Genomic DNA, 25,606 nt, shown 5'->3' on the forward strand with positions numbered 1-25,606 from the left:
ACAAACATCCATAATGAGATCTGATGCCCTCTTCTGGTGTGTCTGAAGACAGCTACAGTATACTTCCATATAATAATAAATAAATCTTTTCTTTTTTTTTTTTTTTAAAGAAGAATACTTGTGAGAAATCCTGGAGTTGGTTTCTAGCAACAAAGTAACAGGGCCTATAATTGACAAAGAGGGATGCAGCCAGAAAACCAATACATTAATTAAAATGGAATATTCAAAGACTTGAAATACAAGGGAGCAAAGAGACAGATTGGGGGCTGGGGAGCACTGAGATCTATGAATTAGTAGACCCCAATCCAGGTTAATAGCTTTTAAAAGATTTAACTTTACTGGTGTGAGTGTACGCCACATGTGTGTGAGAGGGGAGACTGTCATCGCCTGAAGAGGACATAGGACCCTGTAGATCTAGCGTTACAGGAGGTTGTGCTCCTGATGTGGGTGCTGGGAACTGAACTCCGACATCTGGATCACATAAGTGCTTGTGAGTCCTCTCTCCAACCCCAATAACTTAAAAAAAAGTTAATCTGTGAAAACCACACATGTGCACACAGCATGTGAGTGTGTGCGGTGTGTGTGTGCCTGTGGAAAAACTTACTTTTTTTTTCTTTTGAAGAAGACTTTGGACTAGAAGTTGAATTCGAAAGCAGTGCTTAACAGGCTGAACTGGTAAGATCCTGAAAGACAGTGCTGAGTTGGGTTGTGGTTTAGCTCAAGGGCTTAGAGAGAAGGATTGTTTTGTTTTGTTTTGTTTGAGACAGGATCTCTCTGTGTAACCTTGGCTGTTGCCATGTAGATCTGGCTGGCTTCTAACTCACAGAAATCCACCTGTCTCTGTCTCCAGAATGTGTGTGCCACTCACTACACCCAGCTGGAAGCAAAGATTTTAACAGCAACTGGGCTAGAAGCCAGTTTTGTGCTGTTTTGGCAAAGAATGTGGCCGCTTTCTGTCCTTGTCTTAAGAATTTTCCAGAGGCTAGATTTAAAGTGACGGACTAATTTCTTTGGTTGAGGAGATTTCAAAACAGCCTCATGCCAGCTCTGTCCCATGGTTGTTAGTAATCACCGTATGCTGGTTGTCGATGAAAACGAGCAACGGGGGCAAAAATCAACTTGAGATGCAGTCTAAGGAGGAAAGGAGCGGCAGGAAATGTAATGGTGGAGGCAAGGCTTGGGCTGACACCAAGCACGAGGTTAAGGAGGAGGCGGAACCCAGGGCAAGCCCCCACCCAGCTGAATTCCAGCTTGTGAAAGCAAAGGGACTTAGGAAGAGACAAAAGCTGTTTGTTCTGTGATTCCTAGGGCCTGTCCCAAGCAGGCAGCCCACTAGCAGTGTTGTCCCTGTCGTCCTGGCATCATGAAGGATGTATGTGTGAAGGGGTTATGGAATTCTCCTCTGTGTCTAAGGAGAGCTACTGAGGCCAGGCAACATGTGGCAGGGCAGTTCCCACAGGAAGACCCCGAGAGGCCATTGCATGAAGCAGAAGTAAAGCCTGGGCTGTCAGCGATCCCAGGTGGTAGGGGTGTGAGAATAGAGGTGCCTGTTGGGAACTGAGGGCAGGAAGTGGAACCAGTTTAAAAGATGTATCTGGCTGGGCGTGGTGGTGCACACCTTTAATCCCAGCACTCGGGAGACAAGGGCAGGCAGATTTCTGAGTTCGAGGCCAGTCTGGTCTACAAAGTGAGTGCCAGGACAGCCAGGGCCACACAGAGAAACCCTGTCTCGAAAACAAACAATAAAAGATGTATCTGGAAGTCAGCAAAGCTGGACGGGTGGGGCCGCCCAAGTCTTCTGACACCAGACATGGTGTTGTCACCCTGCTGGGTTTCAGTCTTGCTCTGGGTATTTCACCAGAGTCCCCTTCCCTCTCTTTTGGAACAGTAATGTGTAGTCTGTGCCATTATGTGTTGGAAGAATGGGATTTGCCTTTTGAGTTCACAGGGGGTTACTGTTAAGGGATTGGCTTGAGTCTCAGAAGTCTTTGGACCTTTAACCAGTGTTGAACCTGGGAGAGTGTGGGGACTAAGTGAGACTAAATGCAGCGATATGGCCCCATGCCTGGAGGGAGGCCAGGGGGTAGAATGTGGTGGTCTGAATGAGACTGGCCCTCATGGGGTCAAATGTTTGAATTCTTGGATCCCAGGTGGTGGAATTGTTTGGGAAGGATTGGGAGGTGTGGCCTTGTTTGAGGGGGCGTGTCACTGGGAGTGGGCTTTGAGGTTCCCAGTGTGTTCTCTCTACCTTCTACTTGTGGTACAAGACGTGAGTTCTCTCAGAAGTTCCTGCCATGAGGTCTTCATTGCATTGTCATGGCCTTCTAAAACCATAAGTTCAATAATAACCACCCATTATATAATAAATTATATGTGATATGTAATTAAATTATATGAAATAGATGGTGATTTAGACAGGGTCTCACTATGAAGCCCTGACTGTTCTGTTAACTCTACACTCTATAGACTCAGAAGGACGGACTTGCCTCTGCTTCCCAAGTGCTGGGATTAAAGATGTGTGCTGCTACAACTGGCACAAAAGCTTTTCTTTCCTTAATGCTGCCTCGGGGTAATGGCATTTTATCAAAGGAATAGAAAAGGAACCAAGACGCCCTGTCTTTAAAAAAAAGAACAAGAACAAGAAAAAAGTTAAGCACAGGAAACTGACTTCACTTCCACATCAGATGGAGTCACTTAAGGGAAATCAATGCTCCGAGAACTATCAAAGCACACAAAGATGTAAGCATCTTCTCCACAAAAGCGACAGAGAGCAGCAGAAGCAGCAGAGATGGCCGGCAGGGTTACGATTCCAGAGGGGTGGACAGCAGAGAGCAGGGCTGACCATCTGCAGCTGGCACTTGCCAAGTTTTGTCACACTGGGTTTAATGACAAGCCTAAGGTTTGAGAGGCATTTGACAAGAGTGGGGACTGGGCTGAACATGGTGACATACACCTTTAATCCGAGCGCTGTGGGGTGGGGAGGGTGGGCAAAGGCGACCGGATCCCTGTGGTTTTGAGGACAGCCTGGACTATAAATCAGATCCTGTCTCAAAACCAAAGAAGACACACGAGAGTGGCAACCGGAGGACCAGCCTGTGCTTCAAGGCTGCCGAGCTTCCTTTCCCAGTGGTGGGAGGTGGTAAAGAGCTGGCAGCAACTGTGGAGAACAGAGCAGAGCAGAGGGCCGGGGTTTCCAGAGCAGGAGACACAGGCAGGGGCTCTCAGAGTGTCCACAGCTGGAAGCCTGGAGGATGGGTCCTAAAAACAGAAGCCAACCAGGGGCAGCTGAAGCAAAGCCGGCCACCCCTCCAGTCAGTTCAGTGCCTCAGGCTTGGTGTGAGGTGGCCAGCGGCTTCCTGCGGGGAGTGGGTGTGTGTGTGTGGGGGGAAGCTAGAGCATCAATGTCCCTATTGAAAAGAATGCTCTGGGAGTTGTGGCCTGCGTGTCTGAACTCTGCAGTTTTAGGAAAAAGTGTGCACAGGCATGGCCGGACTCTAAGTCAATTTCACCTACAAGGCCCGGGGAGCTGGCTCAGCATCCAAAGTGTGTCCTATCCCCAGCGAGTGTGATCCCAGCATTCAAGAGGCAGAGGTAGGAGGACCAGATCAAGGTCATCCTTGACTCTGTAGTGATTATGAGACCAGCCTGGGCTACACCGGTCTGTCTCAAAAACAAACAGGGACTGGAGAGATGGCTCAGCAGTTAAGAGCACGTGTTGCTCTTGCAGAGGACCCAGGTTCAGTTCCCAGGACCCTGTGTGTCTAGAGAATCTGATACCCTTTTCTGACCTCTGAGGGCACCAGGCACACACATACATGCAAGGGAAATATTCCTATACATAAATTGAACATTTTAAAGACAGTAAAAAACCAAAACTTTATTTGCAAAGCCCTGCAGTGGCCAACAAGTGATAGTGTGGTGGGAGGGGGGCTCTGGCCTGGTACCACCAGAATCTAACTCGTGACATCAGCTCTGGAAGTGTGTGCGGGTTGACAGTAGGCCCAGACCTGGAACCCATTTGCATCACGTTTCTGCTTAAAGGAAACAGCAGAGAAAATGGCTGAGGTGGCAATGGAGACTCAGCTGAGGCCAGACTGTGGCAAACTTAAGGCTGCAAGCCCAGCTGGTGAGGAGCCAGCGCCCACAGATGGTGACTCAGACTGTCGCCTAGGAATGAAGCTGCTGTTGTGGCCCAATGTGGCCAGAGGCCCTGGGATCTCACTGCTGCTGGAACTGGGAGGGATGGTGGAAACTCCCTTGGCCCAGCCTGAGATAGCCACAGGCATTTCCTCCCCTCTAAGTGCCTGCCAGGGGCTCAAAGCCCAGAGCCAATGAGTTCTTGGGAATGACTACCTGAGCCACAACCCTGCAGGAAAGGCACTTCTCAAGGATGCTGGCCCTGCACCCTGCTGCTCAGCCTCTGACTGCCACCACCCTTGCTTGGCAACACGAGGTTGCCACTCTTGTGTGTCTTCTTTGGTTTTGAGACAGGATAAGCGTGACAACTGCTTAGAATTAGCTTATACTGTCCTCATTTCAGCTCAAGATCTCAGGGACATTTGACAAGATGAGAGCCAAGACTGTACTGGGCATGGTGGTGCTCACTTTTAATTCCAGCACTGGAGACAGGGATGGGTGTATCTCTGAATTCGAAGCCAGCCTGGTCTACAGAGCAAGTTCCAGGACAGCCAGGGCTACATAGAGACCAGGTCTCAAACACACACACACAACTTTCCGCTGGGCCAGTGGTGGGAGGCCTTGAGTCTGACCACTGGGATTTCAATGGTAGGAGGGAATGAACTTGGGCAAGCTGCCCTCTGACCTCACTAGTGTGGGAGTCCCCCAAGGCAGGACAGCCTAAGATCCCTTGCTTACAGGGACAATGATGTGTGAGAGGCTCTGTGCAGGATGTGGTGACGGCAGCAACCCCAGGTTAGCAAGGGCTACGGGAGGAGGGTGGTGGTGGGGTATGAAGGTGCCGGTCCTCAGAGCAGAGCAGAGCAGGGTTAGCTTCTGTGGCTCTTCAACAAGCCTGATCTTGCCAGGTACAGCAGGCATAGTTGCTACCTATGGGAAGGAGGTGTGTATTACCCCATCATCAGGCCTGTAACTGGGGACACCCACCCTGCCCAGGGTCACTGTTCCCCTTCCAGCACCCTGTGAGTGAGGCTCAGCTACTCCACCCCTCAGTCCTGGGGTGCTGTCAGCTGACAGGGAATGGCCCTGTCCATGCTAGTCTGGGCTCTCACAAGTGTCTGTAAGGAGCAGGTGGGGACTTTCCCTCACCTCACTCAAGTGTCTGTGTCAGTGGGCATCTGTCATGCTTCATCAAGAGTGAAGATTGCGAGCTGTGGCCAGGTGCAAGCCGGTTGTCTCCGGGCACCCACAATCTCCTTCCCACATAGCTCGCTGAGGTAGAGGCTGTGGCTCTAAGATTTTTAAAAAGAGAAGACTCTTGGCCAGTTCCAAGAGGTCAGCAGGGACGTGTATATACGTAGAATCAAAGCAGAATGGACCTAGTGGGTTATTAATATGTGTGTGCATATGTTTATGTACACATTAAATATGTAACAATGGTGATTAAAGGTCATAAGTGTGGGGGGAGGAGTTGAGTTGGAAGGAGCATGCATTAGGGGTCATGTATGTTCAGTGTTCATGTATGTATGTGTTAGGTAGGAGTCATGTATGTTCAGTGTTCACGTGTGAAGTACTCAATGGAATAAAATCAGCTGCCATCATCATCATTGTCGTCATGGACAACAGAGACCCAGGAAGGAAGGGGGCTGACAGACTCCTCATCAGCCACCAGGGAAACCAGAACTAAAATCAGCAGCTGTCGCATGCTCACCAGGCTGGCTATGGTTGAAATTAACAGGGGGAAAGGTGTGTTGAGAAGGAGCTAGGGAAGCTGGCAGCCTCCTGGATCCCTAAAGAGAGTGTAAGATGGCAGCCAGCTCCTTTGCAAGTTCAGTTCTGGGCTGAGCATGTGGCTCAGCTGGACAGTGTTTGTCTCCACCTCACAGCAAACTTTCAAGCCCAGAACTCCCCGCTCCTAGCAACAGGAGGATGAAGAAGTTCAACTACACCATAAGTTTGAGGCCAGTTTGGGCTACATGAGAGCCTCTAAAAAAACCCAAAAAAACAAGAGGAACAAACCAACCCAACAAAATCCAAAACAGCAACAACAAAATACCCAGAGGAAAAAGAAAAACAAAAAAGACTTTGAAGTTGGTAGGCAGATGTCGCTGGGTGCTATGAAGACATCATGAAGCAGTATTTCCCAGGAGCACCGGCCTCATAGGTGCACGAGCTGCCCCCATGTCCCCTCTCCAGGCAGCTGCCGGCTTCCTCTGTCTCCTTTACCTGAAGGGAGGAGTTTTCTCTTTCCTGGGCAGACAGGACGTGCTATTGCTGCGTTACTCCCTTCCTAGGTACAGCCTGGTCTCACAAACCACACAACCCTGCACTCCCCTGCTGGCCCTTCGCCTCCTGCTGTGCGCACCTCTACTTCCGCCAGCCACCCTCACCTGCCCAGTTGGCAGGGCTTCTTTCTTGGACGTGCCACCAGGGGGCAGTGAAGGGAACCCTCAGAAAGATGAAGCCAGACTCAGGGACTCTTCTGCTAGGCAAGGGTCTCAGAAGTGGCAGTCTATTGTAAGAGCCAAGGCCTCAGGGGGGCCTAGGAAAAGGCAGCCAAGCTGGACCCCCAGGAGCCAGGCGCTGGACCGGCTCTGCGCCATCTGCTCCCTGGTTAACAGCAGCAGTGGATGCAGTGCCCCGACCTGTCTGAGGAAACTGCCAGGTACCACCGCTTAATCCTAGTGTCCTGGAACTGTCCTGCCTAAGTGTCTGGCCTGGAAACCTGAGCATGGGGTTTTCTCCTTGGGACGTCTTGGAGCCCAGGAAGGCAGGAAAAACACCAGAGTCCCACACCACCAGCTCTAAGGCTCAGAAAGCCAACTCCTCAGGCTGTGCACAAAGAATTTCGTTAGCTCCTGCAGAAAAACAAAAAAGACAAAAACCAAAACAAACAAAACCCCCCTGCAGCTTGGGGTGAGAGTCGACAGCAGAACCAAGGTGCTTTGGCATCTCTGGGGTTCTGCCAGCAGTGGTTGGAGTGACATTTGGAAAGGTTGTACAGCCGACCTTTGGTTGGATAGGGGGTGAAATGTCTCGCATATTCTTTTAGAGTCATGGTTTCCAGGCAGGGACGGGGGCTGGGGTGGGGGACAGCTAGTTTCCTACACTACTCTACAAACATCTCTGTCTCTCAACCTTGAGAGAAGTGAGCCTGCTGGAGAAATGACATTCCCAAACTTAGCACTCCACCAGTTTTCCTCACAGTCATCTTCCCATCTGACCAGACGTGCCAGGCTCACTGTCCCAGCTCTTCTTCACGCTCTCCATGTTAGAAAGGCCCTGCCTGGCAGGCCTTGCAGGTGGCTCTGGGTGGAAGCGGCACCCTTCCTTTTCTCGGCCTGGTGGGGAAGAGGCAGAGGCTGGTGTGGGAATCCGGCCGGTGCCTTAGGCAGTCCTGCTGCTTCCTTCCAGGTGCAGGCATTCCTCCTGGAACTGGCTATACCTCAGCTCTTGACCAGTTCCCTCAAGATCATTCCTCACCAAAGCCCTTCCCCACACCCCAGGGGAGCTGTGGAAGGGCAGAAGGGCAGATGGTAGTTGTCGTGCAATGGGGTGCAGTCCTGGTGCCTCTGGAGCACTCACATGCCAGGGAGTCTTCTGGGTCCCACTGTGAGGGGACAGAGTCCCACTGTGTGCTCCGTGACACAGGCACTGTCTGCCTGAGGGCAGCCCAGTGTTGTGTCAACACACCAACAAGCCCTAGCCAGGAAGTCCCTTCTAGGTGGACTTGATTCCCCAGAGAGCAGGAAGACACTGTATGTGGCTTTTATGGGTTAAGAGGAGCTCTGAAAATCCAAGAGCCAGTTGGGGGATTGGCACTGGGGTCCTAGATACCTGGGCCACACTAGGTCCCGTTGTAGGACTGTGGGCGCGATGAGCCAGTCTGCCCCTTCTGCAGCACCAGGAAACAGGGGAGACTCTAATCAGATGTTCCACACAGCTTCCCCCTGTTTACATGGAAACACCAGGCATGTCCCAGGGACCTCCTGTGCTCTGGGCTGACACAACAGGACTGCTGTAAGGAGACCCTGGCCAGTCGTTCAAGCCTCCCTAAACTTTGCGCCGTGTTGGGGGTGGGGGGCAAGATCCGCAGCAAGATGATTTCAGATTTCAGAGTTGAAGACAAGATTTCAAAATCTGGCTTTAAATAAACATGGAATTAAAAAAAGAGAGAGAGCGCACACGGAGCCTCCAGCAGCCTAAATTAGCAGCAGTCAGCCCCGAGCAGGGAAGCCATCTGTGAGCATGTGGAGCAGTATGTACATGTCTGGGCTTCTCACTCTGGCAGGACCAGCTGGAGATGGGGGTGTGGTGGGGAAGGACCTGGTGGAACACACCAGGGCTCGGGGCTGGGTGTCTTTTGACTCCAGAGTCTGAAAAACTATTTCCTCTGCCGCAACCTGAAAACGCCTTTAGACACCTTTAAGACAACTTAAGTGAAGAGGCAGAGCAATAAGAGAGCGAAGGGGACAGAAAAGCACCCGCAATGAGCCAGTGAGCAGGAAGCAAGGTTTGGATTTTGTCTCTCCCCTGGGAAACTGAGTGACCACTCTGGCCCATGGAGGGCACTCTGCAGAGCGAGTGGGCACAGGCTGGACTGCCTGTGCCTAGGCTGCTGCTGCTGCCAGAGCTGTCACCACAGACCGGTCATGCTCTGATGACAGATGCCTCTGTTCAGTTCTCTTATTCACTTAAGGCACAACCCTACGAGCTGGTGCGTACAGAGAGTCATGGGTGTGCCTGCCGTGGGGTGGGCTTTCCTTGTTGCCAAGGGCACCGGATCTTATCACTTTAAGTTTGGCGTTGTGCAGGCTGCACCCCGCCCCTCCCTGCCCATCGTCCTGTCTCAGTCCGCCCATTGTCCTCTGAACTCACTTGGCCTGCTGCAGAAGGGTTCTGTGCAGAGGGCCCCCCACTGCAGCCTGTCACCTGCCCAAGTTATTTAAGTCTGCATTGTCAGTTAATATATTCTAATAGGCAAGTGGGTGACCGAGCTGGCAGACGCAGGATGACGCTGAAATGTAACAAGAGGAGAGGCACCCAAGGAAACTTGGAGGCTTGTTTGCGCCCCTGAGCTCACCCCCGCGCTACCTCCCACAGGCACCTGGAGTCACGCCTGTGTGATGTGCAGATTACATAAGGGGGATGGCTGCTGGGGAGGCTAACCCTCTACAGCGGGGCGTCAGGGCCGCGTGGGGAGGTCACATCTCCCACACCTCAACAGAATGGCTCTGACTTCCTGGGCCTGCCTAGAGGGTGGGAAGCCACAGCTGGGAATGAAACTTTGTAGGCCCAGTGGCTGAGAAGACAGAGGCGGGGCCGGGAAACACTCTGGAAAGCCACAAGACTGTGTTCACACTTCATTCTCCCGCCGAGCGAGCACACCAGGAAGGGTACCCCGCCAAGAGAGTGACCACCTTTCCTTTCTGCCACACTGTATGTTTGAGAGGGAACAGAAGATGCCAGAACCAGAAATGGTCAGGTGAGCAGGGCTGATCTGTTCCCCCACAGCAGCAAGTAGGACCCACGTGATGGCGGCTATGGAGAAGCTAGCTCCGAACCACGTCAGGTTAAGAGTAAACCTGAGGTGCAGTCTGGGGGGAGGAGCGGAAGGAAGTACCCACATCTGGGACAGCAGGAGAGAGGAACAGCTCGCTAGACCTCAGCTCTAGCAGGCAGCAGCACTGGCCCAGCTATGCAGGGCCAGCTCCCAGCACCCTCTGACCTGCAGCCCGGGGCCCGCAAGCTCCTTTGCTCCACATTTCCTCATCAGAGCAAAGATACTCCACATCCTTCTCTTTCTCCTCTTTGAAGTGGTCCCGGGAATCAAAGCCCAGGGTCTTGATATCCTAAGTCTTCCCCTGAGCCCACCCAGCCCCAGCTGTTAGCCTGTTGTCTTCTTAGTGATGCATTTACCACAGTTCAGGAGCCAGAGCTGACAGATCATTAACTTAAGTCCACAGTTCACTCAGGGGTCTCCAGATTTCACCTAGTGTCCTCTTTCTGTGCAGGATCCAGAGGGACTCCAGGGGACCTTCAGTCTTCCTGTCTCCAGGCTCCTCTGTGCCTCTGCCCTCAGCCATGATGGGGACATGGCAGCATGTGGAGCAATCTGGTGGGGGAGGAGGGGTCTACTGTACTGTCGGGCTTGGGAGGGAGGACTGGAGAGATGAGAGGGCAGGCACTCTGCTCAGGTAGTACCAGCTGCTAAAGCATGGTGAGTCCTCCATATGACTCCTCCTCCCCTGACTCCTCTCAACACCTCACAGAACCCTGATCTCAGCTTTGGGGGGGCTCTAGGCGACTAGGGACCTGCCCAGGAGCCACAGCCGTGTCTGCCCCGCCCCTTCGAGCTGACTGGTAACAGAATGGACTCCTTAAGCCTGGGCCCTCTCCCCACATTGCACCCCGAGCCTGTCACAGTCAGGTCTCAACCTGTCCCTTCCACGGTGGCAGGCTATGCCCCGAGGGCCAGACAAGACCAGGTGGCTGTTGGCAGCTGAAATGGGCTTCCTGCTGGTAGGAGTAAGACTTCCATCTAAAGTTCTAGCCACCACAATGGCCAGCCATTAAGACTGTCCTGCAGCCGGGCGTGGTGGTGCACGCCTTTAATCCCAGCACTCGGGAGGCAGAGGCAGGCGGATTTCTGAGTTCGAGGCCAGCCTGGTCTACAAAGTGAGTTCCAGGACAGCCAGGGCTATACAGAGAAACCCTGTCTCGAAAAACAAAAAAAAAAAAAGACTGTCCTGAAACCAGAGCGATGCCCCCCCCACATACAAGAACACTTCTGCCCTCAGGCCTGGCCCAGGCGCAGATCCTGCAGCATGAGCAACAAGGGTGTGGAGGGAAAAAGGCTTTTCCCGAAGCCCCAGAGGAGTCCGAGCTCCTGCTTTTCTGCCTCTCCTACTCTACGACTTCCTGGTTACCTATTACAGAAGCTTCCAGCCAGGAATGAAAACAGGAGAGCTCTGGTTGGGAGAGCCTTCCCTAGGAGGAAAGAAAAGCTGCCAGGTGGGGCTGGGCTGGGCTGCGCTGGGCTGGGCTGGGGATGGAGAGAGTTCCCTTAACAGGCTCCCACCACCTCTGGAGACCTTAGACAAATGCCTATCCACCTCAGGCAAGCTCAGCGAAGTGGCTGAGGATGGAGGTGAAGCTGGGGTGACAGTCTTCTGGGGAGGGGGGGTCACTTCTCGAAGGGCAGCCTCTGCTGAGCACAGGCTCCCAATCCGTGAGCCTGCCTTGCCAGGAGAACAGCTTGCTTGAAATGCACGGCTGTCATCCTGTAATTAAATCTGAGACCCCCCCCCTTCCTACATGACGCCGAGATGAAGCCACTTATATAACACAACTAAAAATAAGCTTGCGGAGACATACACACTGCTGCTCCCCACCCCCAGCCCGTCTCCAGAGCTGCCCACCCTGAACCATGACCTACAGCGTTGGGGATCAGAGGCGGTGCCTGCCCTGGGCCTGCGCTCAGCTGTGTGCCTTTGGAGAAAGTGAGGCTGGGCTCAGGGAAGTGGACACATGGGTTTATGGCTGGGGTGGCTGCAGATTGCCACTCAGGGAGGACTGAGTGGGAAGGCCAGCAGCATATGGACAATGGTCTGTCTCTGCTTCCAGTGACTTCTCCCAGAGCTGCTCATTCACTGAGACCTGCTCCCCTCCACCCCGGAACCAGAACCAGTGAGCCCCACTCCCACCTTGGCACAGTATAAGACGAGCGGGGGGGGGGGTATATCGGAAGGTCTGGGAGGTGTGTTGACTGTCAGTCATCACCCTGGGTGACACTTATCACCTTTCCTCCTGGGAAGATTCAGGAGGAGCCAATGACAATGGTTCCACCTTGACAATAGCTTCCTATTGTGAAGGGGGTGCAAGCTCACACACGGGCCACTATTTCCTAGCTACCAGCTTACTGAACTTTTAGGAAAGTAAGCAGATTCCTCAGACACCAGTGTAACGGGAAGAGGAATATGATGAAGTTTGTAACAGGCTTTGGATGAAAAGGAGTCAGGGAAAGAGTGGCCCCCTAATCCACTTGAAGCCAGAGTCTTGCTGATCTGTGATCATGCCGCTTATAGTGTGCCCACCCACTCAGCAACCTGACCTCTGACCATTGGTGCCCCCTACTATTAAAGGAGCTGCTTCCTGGGTCAAAAAGGCTTCCGTGCTGAAGTCTGGACTCAGGCTATGGTCAGCCCCAATAAAGAGCTGGAGGGAACACAACTCCTGTCTCTCTCCTGTCCCCTTCCAACCCGAGCAAGTCCTGTCATGACAGCCATTGTCACAGAGCTCTGAGCTGTAGGCAGGTTTGAGACATTGTCACTCAGGTGTCCTGACACCCTCTTCCCACTGTGGGCTTCTGCTGCAGCTGGCCAGCCTCCGGCCTGGGACATGGACAGACCTGAGTCCACCACCCACGTGGCACAGAAATGGGGTGACTATGGGTAGGCAGGCCCAGGAAAGAGCCTTGGGATGTTGTGGAAGGGGGAGTGGCCCAAGCCATGGGAACTTTTCTTGGGGGAGCTTCTCTGCCCTTTTTCAGACAGACCCCAAGCGTTTGCTGCCAGCCCCCACCTCTAGTTCTCCTCCATGGCCTTGGCCTGGGGCAAGCACGGAGGAGCTGCTTCTACCCCAGTGCACAGCTTCCTGCTGGCTTTCCGATCAGTGAGGGGATCAATGTGTGCTTGAGTAGGCACCATACCATGCTGGTCTAAATGGACTAGGAAGCAAGATGGGGGGGGGCAGCTGTGACCAACCAGTCGCAGTGAACAGTAATTGACAGGTCCTTATTTGACGGCCAGTTAGTTTAAGCTGGCTTTCTGTCACAAGAAGAACCCAAGAAAACAGACAGATACACAGTACATTGAAGTGACATAGACAAGGAAACAGGACAGTGGGCCGAATTCCTTCTCCTTACACATGTAGCAAAGTGACTAGGGGCCGTCTGAGTCCCCTGCTGTCTGAGGCTTGACAGCCGCGCCGTGGATTTGTGTCCTCTGGGTTGTTGGAGTGGTGTAACCAGCTGTCCAGGAAATGGATGCTGGAGTGTTATGTTTAATTAAAAGGAAACATTCAGCTCTGGTGTTTTACAATGTAAAGCAAATAATTCCTCTCTGTTCGTCTAATTGATGTAAATATTTCTCCAAAGGGAACCGCGTTGGAACCCCGTGTGCCAACCTGGTCAGTTTTCTCAGCCAAGCCTTACCCTTCCCTAAACCATCAGCTACTGGGCAATTCCAAGCTGTGCTGAGAGGCTCCTCCCCCGGAGCTATCCACCCAACTCCCGCCCCCGCCCCAATTCCCTACCGAACCGCCCCCTGGAATTCTCTCCACGTCTCCCCCGCTCCTCTCTTGGGTCCTCTTCCCGGAATCCTAGACCCAACTGTCGGCCGCCACCCTCCGTTCAGCACCTGTCCACCACAAGCACCCGCCCCAGGGCCCACCCTGTCCCGATCCTGCCTCCAGGGCTCAGGGTTCTCCCTCTAGAGTTCAGCACCTTCCTCCGTCTCCACCTACTCCGGCTCCGGGTTTCCTCCCTTCCGGAAGACCGTCCAGGGTCGACGCACGCCTCGCCGACTCACCTGCAATAGCGCGGGAGCCACCGGCCCCTGTCGCGCACTCCTGAGGGACCCTTGAGGGCCTGCAGCCCGGATCGCTGCCTCCCGAGTGCCGCCTCCACGCGCGCTCGCGCCGGTGCCACCCGCACCGCCCACACCCCGCGCTAGCTCTTCCTGCGCCACCCCGCCCCCGCTTTCCGCCCCCAGCCCGGCTGTCGCTCCGACCCCCTCAGGCAGCTCCAGGGCTTCAGCGCGCGCCGCGCCTCCGCCTCCCAGCGGCCGGCCAATCGCCGCTCGCAGCAGGCCTCCGAGTCCCTCCTCTAGCTCCGCCCTTCGCCCCCGCCTCCGAAATCTACCAATAGGAAGGACGGCGCAGGAGCGGGCCTGGCGGTTGCTTAGCAGCGGCTGGGCTGGGCGGGGGCGGACAGCCGGGGGCGGTGATCCGGGCGCGGCGGGGGCGGGGCCCGGAGGCGGGGTTTTTGTGGGGTGGGGCCTTCAGCGGCTATAAAAGCAGCGGCCGCCGGGCGCCGCGCTCTGTGGTCCTGGTCTGCGCGCCTTTTCCTGTTGCTGCAGTTGTCGCTTTCCTCACCGCCACCCGTGCCCCTGCTCTGGTCTGTGGTGTAGCCGGGACCCAGGACCATGTCGCTTTCACGCTCGGAGGAGATGCACCGGCTTACGGAAAATGTCTACAAGGTGAGTTTCCAGCGCGGCTCCGAGTCGCCCCTAGGTCTTCAGGCCCGAGCAGGGCACCGGCTCCCGGACTGCGGGTGTGGTGGACCGATCTTCCGTTGGTCACAGGTGGCCGCGCCCGCCCAGGGTCCTTACGCCCGCCGCGGCCCGCGCCGTCCCGGAGCACGAGTGGACGCCCCCACCCCGACGGCGCCGCTCAGCCCCCGCGTGCTCCCTCAGTACGCCTGTCTGTCCTGGCGTCCGGAGGGACTGAGACGTGCAGGGCCTGGGCTGCTCTGCGATCTGGCCTGGTCCGCTGCATCCCGGAGTGAGGGGAACAAGGAGCGGGGGCGGCGTGGAGGTTGCAGGCTGCCGCGGGCGGTCGCCCTGCGCTTGCTTGGCGCGGTGGCACCGTGGGGCTCTTCTAGGTGCTGTTATGCCAGCCTCTGGGCACTTTCTCTTCAACAGGCTTTCCCTTTCCACAACTCCTTTACGAGTGTTAATGGACGTGGCCCAAAGTGGGAGGTCGAGCGCGGGCAGGTTGGATGGGTGGACAGATAATCCATCATCTTATGTAACCGCAGAGGGAGAAGACTAATTGTGTAGGAGGCTGACGCGCCTGCTTTTGCTTCTGATATGTGTTAAGAGTCGCATTCACATACTAATCTGTGAAATGACAGTTTCTCATGGAAGAACTGCAGAGCCTTGTGCAAGCAAGCCCCCTGGTGTCATGTTATGTCCATGCTTTGGGTACAGATGGACGGGCCATTTCCTATTTCTTCACCATGGGTTCTCACAGCCCTGGCCCCTCACCCCCAACAACACAGCCTGGGGCTCCCTGTTGGCATCAGGTCCACTGCAGTTCTCAGTGACATTTTTTTTTCAAGAGAGAAATTCCTGCCCTGCCCTGTGCATGGCAGTCCTCTTTACAAAGCTGTGCTTTATTTCAAAACTGTCTGAAGGGTGAGTGAAAGGCTTTCCACCAGCCACTAGGTTTTCACATGGAGTTGCTGGTTCATGGCTAAATGGGATTGTGCTCTGCTCAAGAGCAACAGTTTCTGATTGTATGAACCAACCATGATTGTGCCTTTCTAGGCAATGGCCTGTGAAACCCTCATAGCTGTGCTTGCTCTGTTGCCTACAGCAGATGGAAGCCTCCAGGGTGGCTGCTTAGGTTTCAGCTGGAGTTCCCGGGGGCAGATTATACTTTAATTCATCATTTAATAAAGGCTTTAGAGTTGTAGTTACATGGGTCTGGAGGAATCCTGAAGGTGGGTGTAGGGGCTGAAGGAGCTCTAAAACCATGTTCAAGCTGCCGGCAAACAAGATTGAGAACAGCCTTTTGGTTTTTATGTTTATTATCTGTAGACTCCATGGTATGTGTTTCCCTCTTGTTGGTCTGCGGATGCTGTCGGGAGAGGGAGGTTTATTAAATTATTAGTCATTAGTTCCATTACAGTTTGCTTTGTACTGCAGGGGAATGGGAAAAGAAATACTGGTCACAGTCTGTTTTTCTTGCTTCTTTACTGAAATCATTAAAGAGGAACTTCCATGGTGAGAATCACGTAGGGTATGAGGAGTAGCTTTGCTTTGGAGAGTCCCATGGTTCTCCTTAGTAAAACTCATGCCCGGGCAGTCAGCCTGCACATAACGGCTTCAGGCTTCACTCACATGCTGCTGTAATTCATCTGGATGTCCAGTCAGAGCTGTTGCAGTGTCAGAGAATCTGGATCCAGAAGATCTGGATCATAGCACTGGTTGAGGGCTAGCAGGCTGGGAGCTTAGAATGGAATCACTATGGGATGTCTGGTGTTTGGGGCAGTGGTTGGTGCACCTTCCATGTGAACATGAGGTGATGAGATCTTTTGAGCTTTTGAGGTGTTGGACACAGGTCGGGTGTAGATGTCTGAAGGGCTTTCTTGCAGTGTAGGCAGGTGGCTTTTGTATCCACTGAGGCCTAGCCACGGAGTCATTGACTCCTGTGCTCTGTTCTCATTTTCTATTTTGTCACTGAGGTGTATGGTGTATGGTGGTGCTAGTACAGGTTGGGCAGCTTTGGCATGTGGGCTAGGGAGATATCCAGCCCACACAGAGGCACAATCAGAGAAGAGCCAGAGTCACACGTGTGCAGTTCCAGGCCGGTCCAGCCAGTCTGCCATGCTGTCTTCTCTGGGACATGGAGTAACTGACTCTCTACTAGGGGCTCTTCCTATGCTGGTTGGTGCTTGCAGATATGCTGGCAGTACCTCCTGAGAAGGCCGGGACGTGGCTCTGCTCAGTGTCACCCGCCATGCAGGCTCTGCTGTTTGCTTTGGCCCTTGCATCACTTCAGCTGCAGTTCTTGAGTGGTGTTTGCCTTGGCAAAGAAGGATGCTTGTCCTTGGCCCTCCTGATTAAGAATTCAAGAATACAATGTACAGTTTTGATTTTCCTCCTGGAAGAATGCAGACTTTGACCTCTTTCCTGATGGCTCGGTTCCCTTGAGAGCTGTGTCCTCGGGGAATTTCATGGAAGATGAAGGGAAGAAAAACAGGGCGGCTTCATGACGTTCACCAGGAGCTCATCCATAGGCCTTTGGGCCCTTCAGAGAAGGGGAGCTTCAGGCAAGGAAGGCCCCTTCCTCCATGCACAGACAACAGAGAGTAGAGACCGACTAGTGTTCACCCTAGGTAGCACCTGGGTTGGGCATAGATTACTGGAGGCAGGGTCTACTGCCACAGGTGAAAGAGTGTGGTCTTTAGAATGAAGTCAGCCCAAAGCCTCAGTGCTCTCTTGGATCCCTCTGAGTAAACATGGTGGCTTTAGTAGCTCATGAGACCCTGGTGGGATGAGAAAAGGTCAAGTTAGCTAATTTGTTGCTGTTTTGAAGATAGGATCTCATTACTTATCCCTGACAGTCCTGGAACTCATGATATAGACTAGGCTGGCCACAAAATCACAGAGCTCTGCCTGCCTCTGCCTCCCTAGTGCTAGGAGTAAATGATTGGCCTTTTTTTTTCTCAAAAGTTTATTTGTGTGCTTGTGTGTGTGCTTGTGCGTGTGCTTGTGGGGGGGGGGGCACACATGCCACAGCTCCCACAGAGTGATTAGAGGACAACTGTGAGTGTGCTCCTCTGCATGGGTTCTAGGTTGAACTCTGGCTGTCAGCTTAGTGGCAAGCACCCTTACCTGGTGAACCATCTCACCAGCCCAAGTAAGATTGTTGTTGTCAGTTTTCTGACAGGGTTTCAGGTAGACTAGACCTGCCTCAACCTCACTATGTAGCTGAAAATGACCTTGAACTCTTGATTCTCCTGCCTCCACCTTCCAAGTGCTAGAATGAATAGGCATGCATCTTTATGCCTGACTGAGCTTCGTGGTTTCTCAAGGATTATAGTTCACGAGGAGCCCTGACTTCTGGGTAACCCTATAACCCATTGAGGGTAACAATCACTTCTTCAAGAATAGTAGTGCTAGCATTCCTCCTGATGGGAAAGCTGGTAGAAGGTGTTTGTGGTTCCAGGGCCTGGGGGCAGAGTGGTTGAGATTGTTACCAGCAGCTGTCTGGTCATGTTCCTCACACTATGGCTGTTGGCAGAAAGCTGTAGCCATCTAATGAAAGTGCAGGTACCAAAAGCGTCCAGGAGCCGTTGTGCTAAACACAAGTCTGGAGAAAGGAGTCCACCACCACTCCTACATCCCTTTCACTTCCTTAGAAGGATGATTTGGGGGAACTTTGGAAGCATGGGACTATGACCTCTCTGCTCAGACCAAAGTGGTACTTGTCTCTTATTTTAAGAAGGGTATCTACAGTGAAGTAGGGTTTCTCACAGGCACCAATTGGCAGGGCATGCCTGCTGAGAGGAGAGAGGCTACAATGCTATGTAGCCACCTTTTGTGTGTGTGTCCTCCATGTGTGTGTGTCCTCCTTTTGTATTATAGGTACTTCCAGGGCAGGCCTATCAGTAGAGAGGCTGAGTCTGCTCTCACTGAGCGGACTGCCCGTGCCTGTCATTTTTGTTTGTTTGTTTGTTTTATTTTGTTTTTTGAGACAGGGTTTCTCTGTGTAGCCCTGGCTGTCCTGGAACTCACTCTGTAGACCAGGCTGGCCCGGAACTCAGAAATCCGCCTGCCTCTACCTCCCAAATGCTGGGATTAAAGGCATTCACCACCACTAACCTGCCCATGCCTGTCTTTTGAGCATGCACTTCATAGGTTACCTGCCCTTGTCTACCACCAGCATCTTAGGGATTGCAGTTCAGATCTTGTCTCTTTGTAGAGCAGCCAGGGCAACAAAAGGCAGCTTTTTTCTCATGCTGACCTCTGAGTTGACCAGCTCTACAGCCCATGTCTCCAGGCCATGTCCTCTAGGTCATCAAGTCTGTTGACTTATGAAGTGCCTGGTGTCCAGTGCACTGTTGCATGAGGTAGTGTTTGTTAGTGGTTGTTAATGACCTTGATGTTCCAGGGGCACCTGGGGCTGTAGGGCATGGCATCATTGTGTCCAGGCTAGTTTGAAAGAGTGCTTGCCTTTGCCTGCTGTGTGGTGGGACTTTCTTGGAGTGTATATCTTTATTGGAGAGATTGGCTTACTGTACACAATGACTGGCCAGCCTTGAGGTCACAGTGAAGGCTGCTGCTACTCCCAATTTTTGTCAGCAGGAGGGTGGTGGATGGATGCTGCTGGGAGCTGTAGTCTTGCTGCTGTTATGTTTTTGGGTTGCAACTTCTGAAGGGCCAGCCCCTGAGGTCTGCACTCTGCCCTTTGACATAGGCAAGAGGATCTTGCAAGGGACAGTTTAGCTTCTTAATAGGAGCTGGGAGAGGCAAGCCACAGGGAGCCTAAGGTGTGGCCCATCTTCTCACAGATGAGCGACTGTGAGGCCTACTCAGGACAGCTAGGTGTCACTGCAGGAGCAGAGGGAGTGTCTTTGCTTAGCCCCTCATAGTTCCCTCTTTGCTAAATATTCTGGACTAGTGTTGCCTGAGGCTGTCATCATGTGGACACTTGGACAGTTGATTGCTGCTGACTAGGGCAGGTGCCTTGTGCTTTGTCTCAGTTCCTGGTGATCCTCGCCAGGACCTCCCATGCTGCCTTCCTGTCCTGGCTTAGAGCTCTCTCGAGGCCTCAAGGTAGAGAAGCTGCACTCCCTGAAAGGCCTGTGCTCAGGGCAACTGTCAGCTTACCTAATTTAGCTGTTCCACAGTGCTGTGTTGTGATTCCAGCCTGTGCCTGGAATAATTACTGACAGGCGTGGACCACATTGCCACCTTCCTCCAACCCCCTGCCACCCCCTTCTCTGAGTCATCCCTAGCCTCATTGTGCAAGTACAGCTGCGTGATGACTTGAGGAGCCTCAGCCTGGGGCGGCAGGGAGGTCGAGGGGCACAGCTGCACCCCTGAACTGTATCCTAGAAAACTTCAGACTACAGGTCCAGAGGGAGACTGCCCCAGACAGTATGAACTGCTCATCAGATCCTTCCCACACATACCATGCACTCCCAAGGTCCAGGCTCAATAACTTAGGACCCATTTGACCCTGTGACCAGGGTGACTTATCTCTCTGATGTATTCTCAGGGCCTGGAACAGTGGCCAGACTCTGATAGGAACCCAGCAGTAGTTGGAACTGGGTGAGTTTCATTTCTTGGTTCTGAAGAGGTGACATTGGAGTTGCCATCTGCCCACACTCAGGGGCTGCTGTTCAGCTCTTGGCCTGAGGAGCCTTGGCCCAGCATGTTCTGTTTCCCTGGAGGTGCTGACCCAGTTGTGTGGCTGGCAATCAGGTCAAAATGTTAGCCGCAAGAGCTTTGTCCTGCTGGGTCCTGGAGTCTCTGAGCCTGGTCCCTTGCCAGAGAGATTAGAAAGCAGGGAATGAGAAGGGAGAAGAGTGGCCAGGGTGGCATGGAGAGGGTGAAAGGTGGGACGTTAGCTGTTGGTTTCCAAGGAGTCACCTTGAGAACCTTGGGCAGGCCCGAGCTTCGTGTCTGTGCAGGCCTCTTGCAGCTGAGCTGCTGCCAACATTGACAGGAACCCCTTTCTGCCTGCTGTAGTGGGGGGGGTGGGGGGGTGGGGAGGTTGACACCCGGCTCCCTCAACTGTTTCCTACTTTACAGCCCTTGCCAGGACCTTTTCTGCCTACTCCAGAGTGGGCTGCCATAAAGAAATGTCTGGTGTCTGGTCCTTGGACACAGGCACCAGTTGAAAGCTGGCCCTTTCCCCACTTACCCTAAGCTGTGTAACCTGGGCTGTGGCATGAACACTGCGATACCCCAGGGCCTGGTGAAGGCAGTTTTGATGTGCTAGCTCAAGATCCTGTTCCCTCTGGTGGAAGAAGTTCTATACAGAATACCTCAGGCCCAGATGCAAGAGACCAAGAGACCCAAGTGGAAGTGAGAAAGTTTTCCTTCTGACTTGGGATTGTGATTTCATACTTGCTGCAGGTGTGTGTGTGTGTGTGTGTGTGTGTGTGTGTGTGTGTGTGTGGGCGCGCGCACGCGCATCTGTTTTGAGACAGGGTCTCACTATAAATAGTTCTGGTTGGCCTGGAACTCTCTGTGTAGACAAAACTCACTTGGAGGTCATAGAGACCCACCTGCCTCTGCCTCCCCAGGCATGGGCCACCACCGCAGCTGTTCTTGAATGTAGAACTTGGTGATAGAGCATTATCCTAGCGTGCTCAAGACTCCAGTGTTCTATGCAGTGCTAGGGAATGGGATAGGAGAGCTGGACACAGTGGTTCATGCCTATAATCCCAGCTTTTGGGGCTGAGGCAGAATTCCTTTGAGGCCAATCCTTAAAAGGCCAGTCCAGGAATACATAGTTGAGTCCCAAGTCAGGCAGGTTACAGAGTGAGATCCTGTCTCAAAAAGCCAGATGGGGTATAAATATCAGATTTTTAAAAAAGAATTATTTATTATTATAGATAAGTACACTGTTGCTGTCTTCAGATGCACCAGAAGAGGGCATCAGATCTCATTACAGGTGGTTGTGAGCCACCATGTGGTTGCTGGGATTTGAACTCCGGACCTCTGAAAGAGCAGTCAATGCTCTTACCCGCTGAACTATCTCGCCAGCCCCAGATTTCTTTTTAAATGTTAGGATTTCCACAGATGTTATCTACATTTGGAAATCACTTCCTTCTGAGCTGCATTTTAGTTCAGGGATGTCAGCCTCCGAGGGTCCCCAACACTTGCCCCTGAACATTAGGGGTATTGATAAAACACTTTGAGGGTATCTCTGGGATTGTCTTTCAAGCTTCCACAGTGCCTGCACTCCCATTTTTGTTGCTGCCACTTTCTGTTTTTTAGCCAGCAGCCAGGCCTCCTCATCCTCTTCATGATCCAATAGTTTGTAGACTGAAGTATACAGTCATGGCAAGGGAAAGTCACCAAAGAGGATTGTGTCTGATGATCCACACATGCCCCAGCCACTGCTTATGATAGCACAAAGAAGTGTGGACATTGGAAAGCATGGCAGCAAGTCTGCGGTGGAAGAAGCGTGCCCTTGACCATGGGATGAGACGGGATGGTAGGAAGGTGCCCCATCCACAGGAGCCTTGGTCTTATTGGACCCTTGCCAGGCCAGGGTAGAGCCTGCTCCTAACAGAGCCAGTGCATTGCTGCATACCTACTGGGTTTTTACACTGCAGGGAGAAGGGAGCTGGAGGCAGAGGTGCCTGAAATGGACCAAACCTGGGTCCCTCTGCACACTGCACCCCTCTTTGTCTTTTATAGAGGCTTACAGAGCCTGTCTCTACTTGACAGCGACCATCTCAGGTAGGTGAGGCGTGCTGTCCATCTTCATTCATGGTAGACCCATCCTGCCCTGGGACTGGGAATCTTGGACTTGGATGACAAGTTGGGTAGGGTTGAGAGGTGTTGGGAGCCTTGGGCTGTGGTCAGACCAGTAGCCTGCATCCCAGCCCTGCTTCAGGAGAGGCCCAGGTGGTTAAGACTGGACTACTATGTGTTGTGAGGAGCAGGTTGGCCATGAGAGCCTCAACTTGGCTGTCTGTGGACTTGGATGGCTTCTTGCTGCTTACCTAGGCACAGCTGAGGGTCCTGAGTGCATGCGTGCTTTATGAGGGAGCGTCGGTGTGGTGAATGAAGTACCACATCGACGGGCATTTGCTGATAGGAAACTGAGCTGGGCTTCAGACTAGCCTTGGGCTCTGGTGTTTCTTCACTTGGCCATCCTTCTGTGTATCTGTGTTGTGGTCTCTTTCTATAAAGACACTAGTCAGACTGACTAGAGCCCTCCCTCACTAGTGACCTTGTTTAACCTTCTTGACCTCTGTAAAGACTATTCAAATTTAGACCATGGTGACTAGAGGCTCAGCTCATGCGGCCAGGTCATCATCTGCCCCACAGTTGGCGGGAGGGACATCCTGAGGGCTGTCTGTCTCTATCATGGTGACCTGTCTTTCTAGGCTAATTGTATTTCTTGTTCCTTCTAATTTAAGCAAATTACAGTCTTCAGCTTATGTCATTGGGTCCCCATGGTGTCACGCTGTGATATCATACCGCACCCAATCAAGAATTTTGATCCAGGAATCAGGCATGGTGGTGCACACCTTGGGAGACAGTGGCAGGAGGATCTCTGTGAGTTCAAGGCCAGCCTAGTCTATATAGCAAGGTCAAGGACAACCAGAGCTACATAGAAAGACCCTGTCTTTAAAAAAAAAAATGGAGTTTGTTGAGTAACAGTTTGAATGTGCCTCTCCCTGCACTAACCACCCAACTACCCAAGAAGAAGATCTGTGACCCAAACCATGGTAACCAGCTGTGGGGCCTGTCTGTTGGGAAGCTGTGCTTTTGTGGAGGTTGGGATGAGCGGGACATTCCTGTCACAGGCAGGAAAGACATAGTTAAACTGGTTTCATGTCCAGGCTTCTGGAATAATGGGTGTTGACCAGTTCCTGTGGGGGTGGCTGCCACACAGGGCAGATGGTTCGGACCCGGTTTCTGGATTTCCTGGAGACCACTGGACTAGCCTTTACAGCACATGCTGACCAAGGATTTCTTGGTGTAGGGACTAGGCTGGGTGTAAGACCCTGGTGTGGCTTTTGCCTTTGGGGACCTTGTGCAGGAGGTCAGATTTAGAGTGCCGGAAACCTTTAGAGACTCCGGAAACAGTCTGGGAAGAGGGGTTCCAATGTCAGGTAACTTGGGGGCAGCTGTGCTCGCCTCTGTACCCTGTGAGCTTAGCTTCTGTGAAGACTCACCAATCCTTCACAGGGTGTAAGGCCAGCAAAAGCAGGCTCAGTGTTTGTGTGTGTGTGTGTGTGTGTGCCTGTCACTGTCAGCGGTATTTGCTGCAATCTCAGATAGTCATTTCTGGTGCTTCTAATGCTGGCTGTGGGGTGGGGGACAGCTGGGGTTATAGGAAGGAGGCCATTTCTTTTGGCTCTTCCTGATGGGAGGCCACCATGACTATCATATCCAGGCACCCTGCCAAAGACACAGAGTCTCTTTCTTAATTTTGGCAGCTTCTCCAGGGGAGCTATCAGAGCTGAGAAACTAGAACTACCACATTGGGGGGTTGGGGTGAGGCCAGTGCTCAGATTCTGCTGGAGCCCATTGTGTGGCATCTGGGTTCCTCTTCCAGCTCCTGGAAGACTGGAGTCTGTCCATCTCTTCTATTACCTGCCTACCTCCCTAGTGGAGTGAAGCTGGCCTTGTGGGTCTGGTAGAACCTACCACTCCCTCAGAAGCTAGGAGTCTAGTCCTCTGTTCTGGAACAGTCCCGGTTTCTCTTCCTGCTTCACAGAGAGACATAGGTTTTCTGATGCTGCACATGCTTCAGAGCCTTCCACGGGCTGCTAAGGAGGCCCTGGGCTAAAGCCTGTGTGCCAGGAGTATTCTCACTCAGTCTGTTGCTTTCTCTTCTGCCCAGAACAGAGAGGGTTTGGCCACAGCCTTGGGCAGGGGCACACTGCAGAAATGAGGCATGGAGGGTGGTTGCTCAGGCTACCCTGGCTCTTGTGTCCGAGACTCCTGTCCCCTTCACTCTTCCCTTTTTACCCCAAAACCCATTTCCTTCCAGAAACCCATGCCTCTTTTTATCTAAAAGAATGCACACACATTCCTACCTTTTTTACTCTAACCAAGCAAGGCACAGCTCAGGCTCCACCTCCTTCAGGCAGGCTTCTACGCTCACATAATACCTGGAATTGATCTTATTCCCTTCATACATGACATCCTAGGCAAGTCTTGCTGGGTATCCTGCAAAGCAGCCTGCACTGGAGCTACAAGATGCTGTGGGGCTCCCTCTTACCTAGGCACTGCTTGGGCTGCAAAGCTGATGTCTGCTTTTCTTTTCTAGTGAGTCCTGGCTGCAGGGGTGAAGCCACAGAATTGGGCCTGAGCTCAGGGTAGTGGGACACACCTTTAATCTAGCACTCAAGAGGCAGAAGCACGTGGAACTCTGTGAATTCCAGGACAACCTGGTCTGTATAGAAAGTTCCAGGCCAGCTAGGGCTACATAATGTGGTCTTGTCTTTAAAAGAGGGCAGGGGTGAGCTGCAGGACACCCTGCTTGTGACGTCCTGGCAGAAATGCTACAGTAAACTTGGCTTGAGCTCTGCTGATCTCTCCATGAGTTTCCCGAAGCCTCAGCCCTTTTGGGACGTGTCCCATAGAATAGTCTCCTGTGTTTGCAGGCACCCCTTAGTGGCATGTGGAAGGTATCTTTAATAAATACTGAATGAGCAGGTGAATAAGTAAAAGAATTCTGGTTCTAAATATAGTTCCTGATCCAGAAAAGCCACCCAAGAACCACCCCACAGTCACAGTGCATTTGGGGCAGGCGGGTCACAGGCCTGGGTTTTGAAGGAAGTGTGAGGCTTGCTCATTGAGTAGGATTCTGTCCAAGCAGGAGAGATGGCCTCAGTTGCCCCTAGGCTTGAGAGTGCCCTCTGATGACCATGAAGCTCTCAGCATGGAGAGCTGGCTTTAGGTTTCAGGGATGGGGAGGCTCCTTCTTCAGTTCCTCCTCTGAATCTTGAGTTTGTCTTGTCTTGTCTTGACTTTTCTCTTTTGTTCTGGTCTTTATCTTTTGTTTTAAGGGTTTTTTTTGTTTTGTTTTGTTTTGTTTTGTTTTTTGAGACAGGGTTTCTTTGTGTAGCCCTGGTTGCCCTGAAACTCTGGCCTTGAACTTAGAGCTGGCCTGCTCTGCCTCTCGAGTGCCGTTAGCACCCAGCTTGTTTATTTTTGCAAGGTCAAAACTGCAGCTTCTGCTTTTCTCCTTGGTACTC

The 25,606-nt window shown here is 52.6% G+C and overlaps 1 protein-coding gene and 1 long non-coding RNA gene across 8 annotated transcripts in view; one reads left to right on the forward strand and one right to left on the reverse strand.

Moving 5' to 3' along the window:
- Positions 1-6,628: 6,628 nt before the first annotated feature.
- On the reverse strand, positions 6,629-13,845 carry LOC110306151. Its single transcript, XR_003837967.1, has 2 exons — positions 13,728-13,845; positions 6,629-10,252 (listed from the first exon to the last, which is right to left on the reverse strand). It is a non-coding gene; the product is annotated as an uncharacterized LOC110306151 (long non-coding RNA).
- A 325-nt stretch (positions 13,846-14,170) lies between these two features.
- Positions 14,171-25,606, forward strand: part of Baiap2 (BAI1 associated protein 2) — a 65,455-nt gene continuing 54,019 nt past the window's right edge. For all 7 annotated transcript variants that reach the window (XM_021176672.2, XM_021176676.2, XM_021176674.2 and 4 more), the window contains exon 1: positions 14,171-14,396. In XM_021176672.2, the coding sequence (XP_021032331.1) occupies positions 14,343-14,396 (54 nt within the window). In that variant the 5' untranslated portion in view covers positions 14,171-14,342. The remainder of the gene's footprint in view (positions 14,397-25,606) is intronic.

The sequence above is a fragment of the Mus caroli genome, chromosome 11 (assembly GCF_900094665.2).
Source record: "Mus caroli chromosome 11, CAROLI_EIJ_v1.1, whole genome shotgun sequence".
Taxonomy (NCBI): Eukaryota; Metazoa; Chordata; class Mammalia; order Rodentia; family Muridae; genus Mus; species Mus caroli.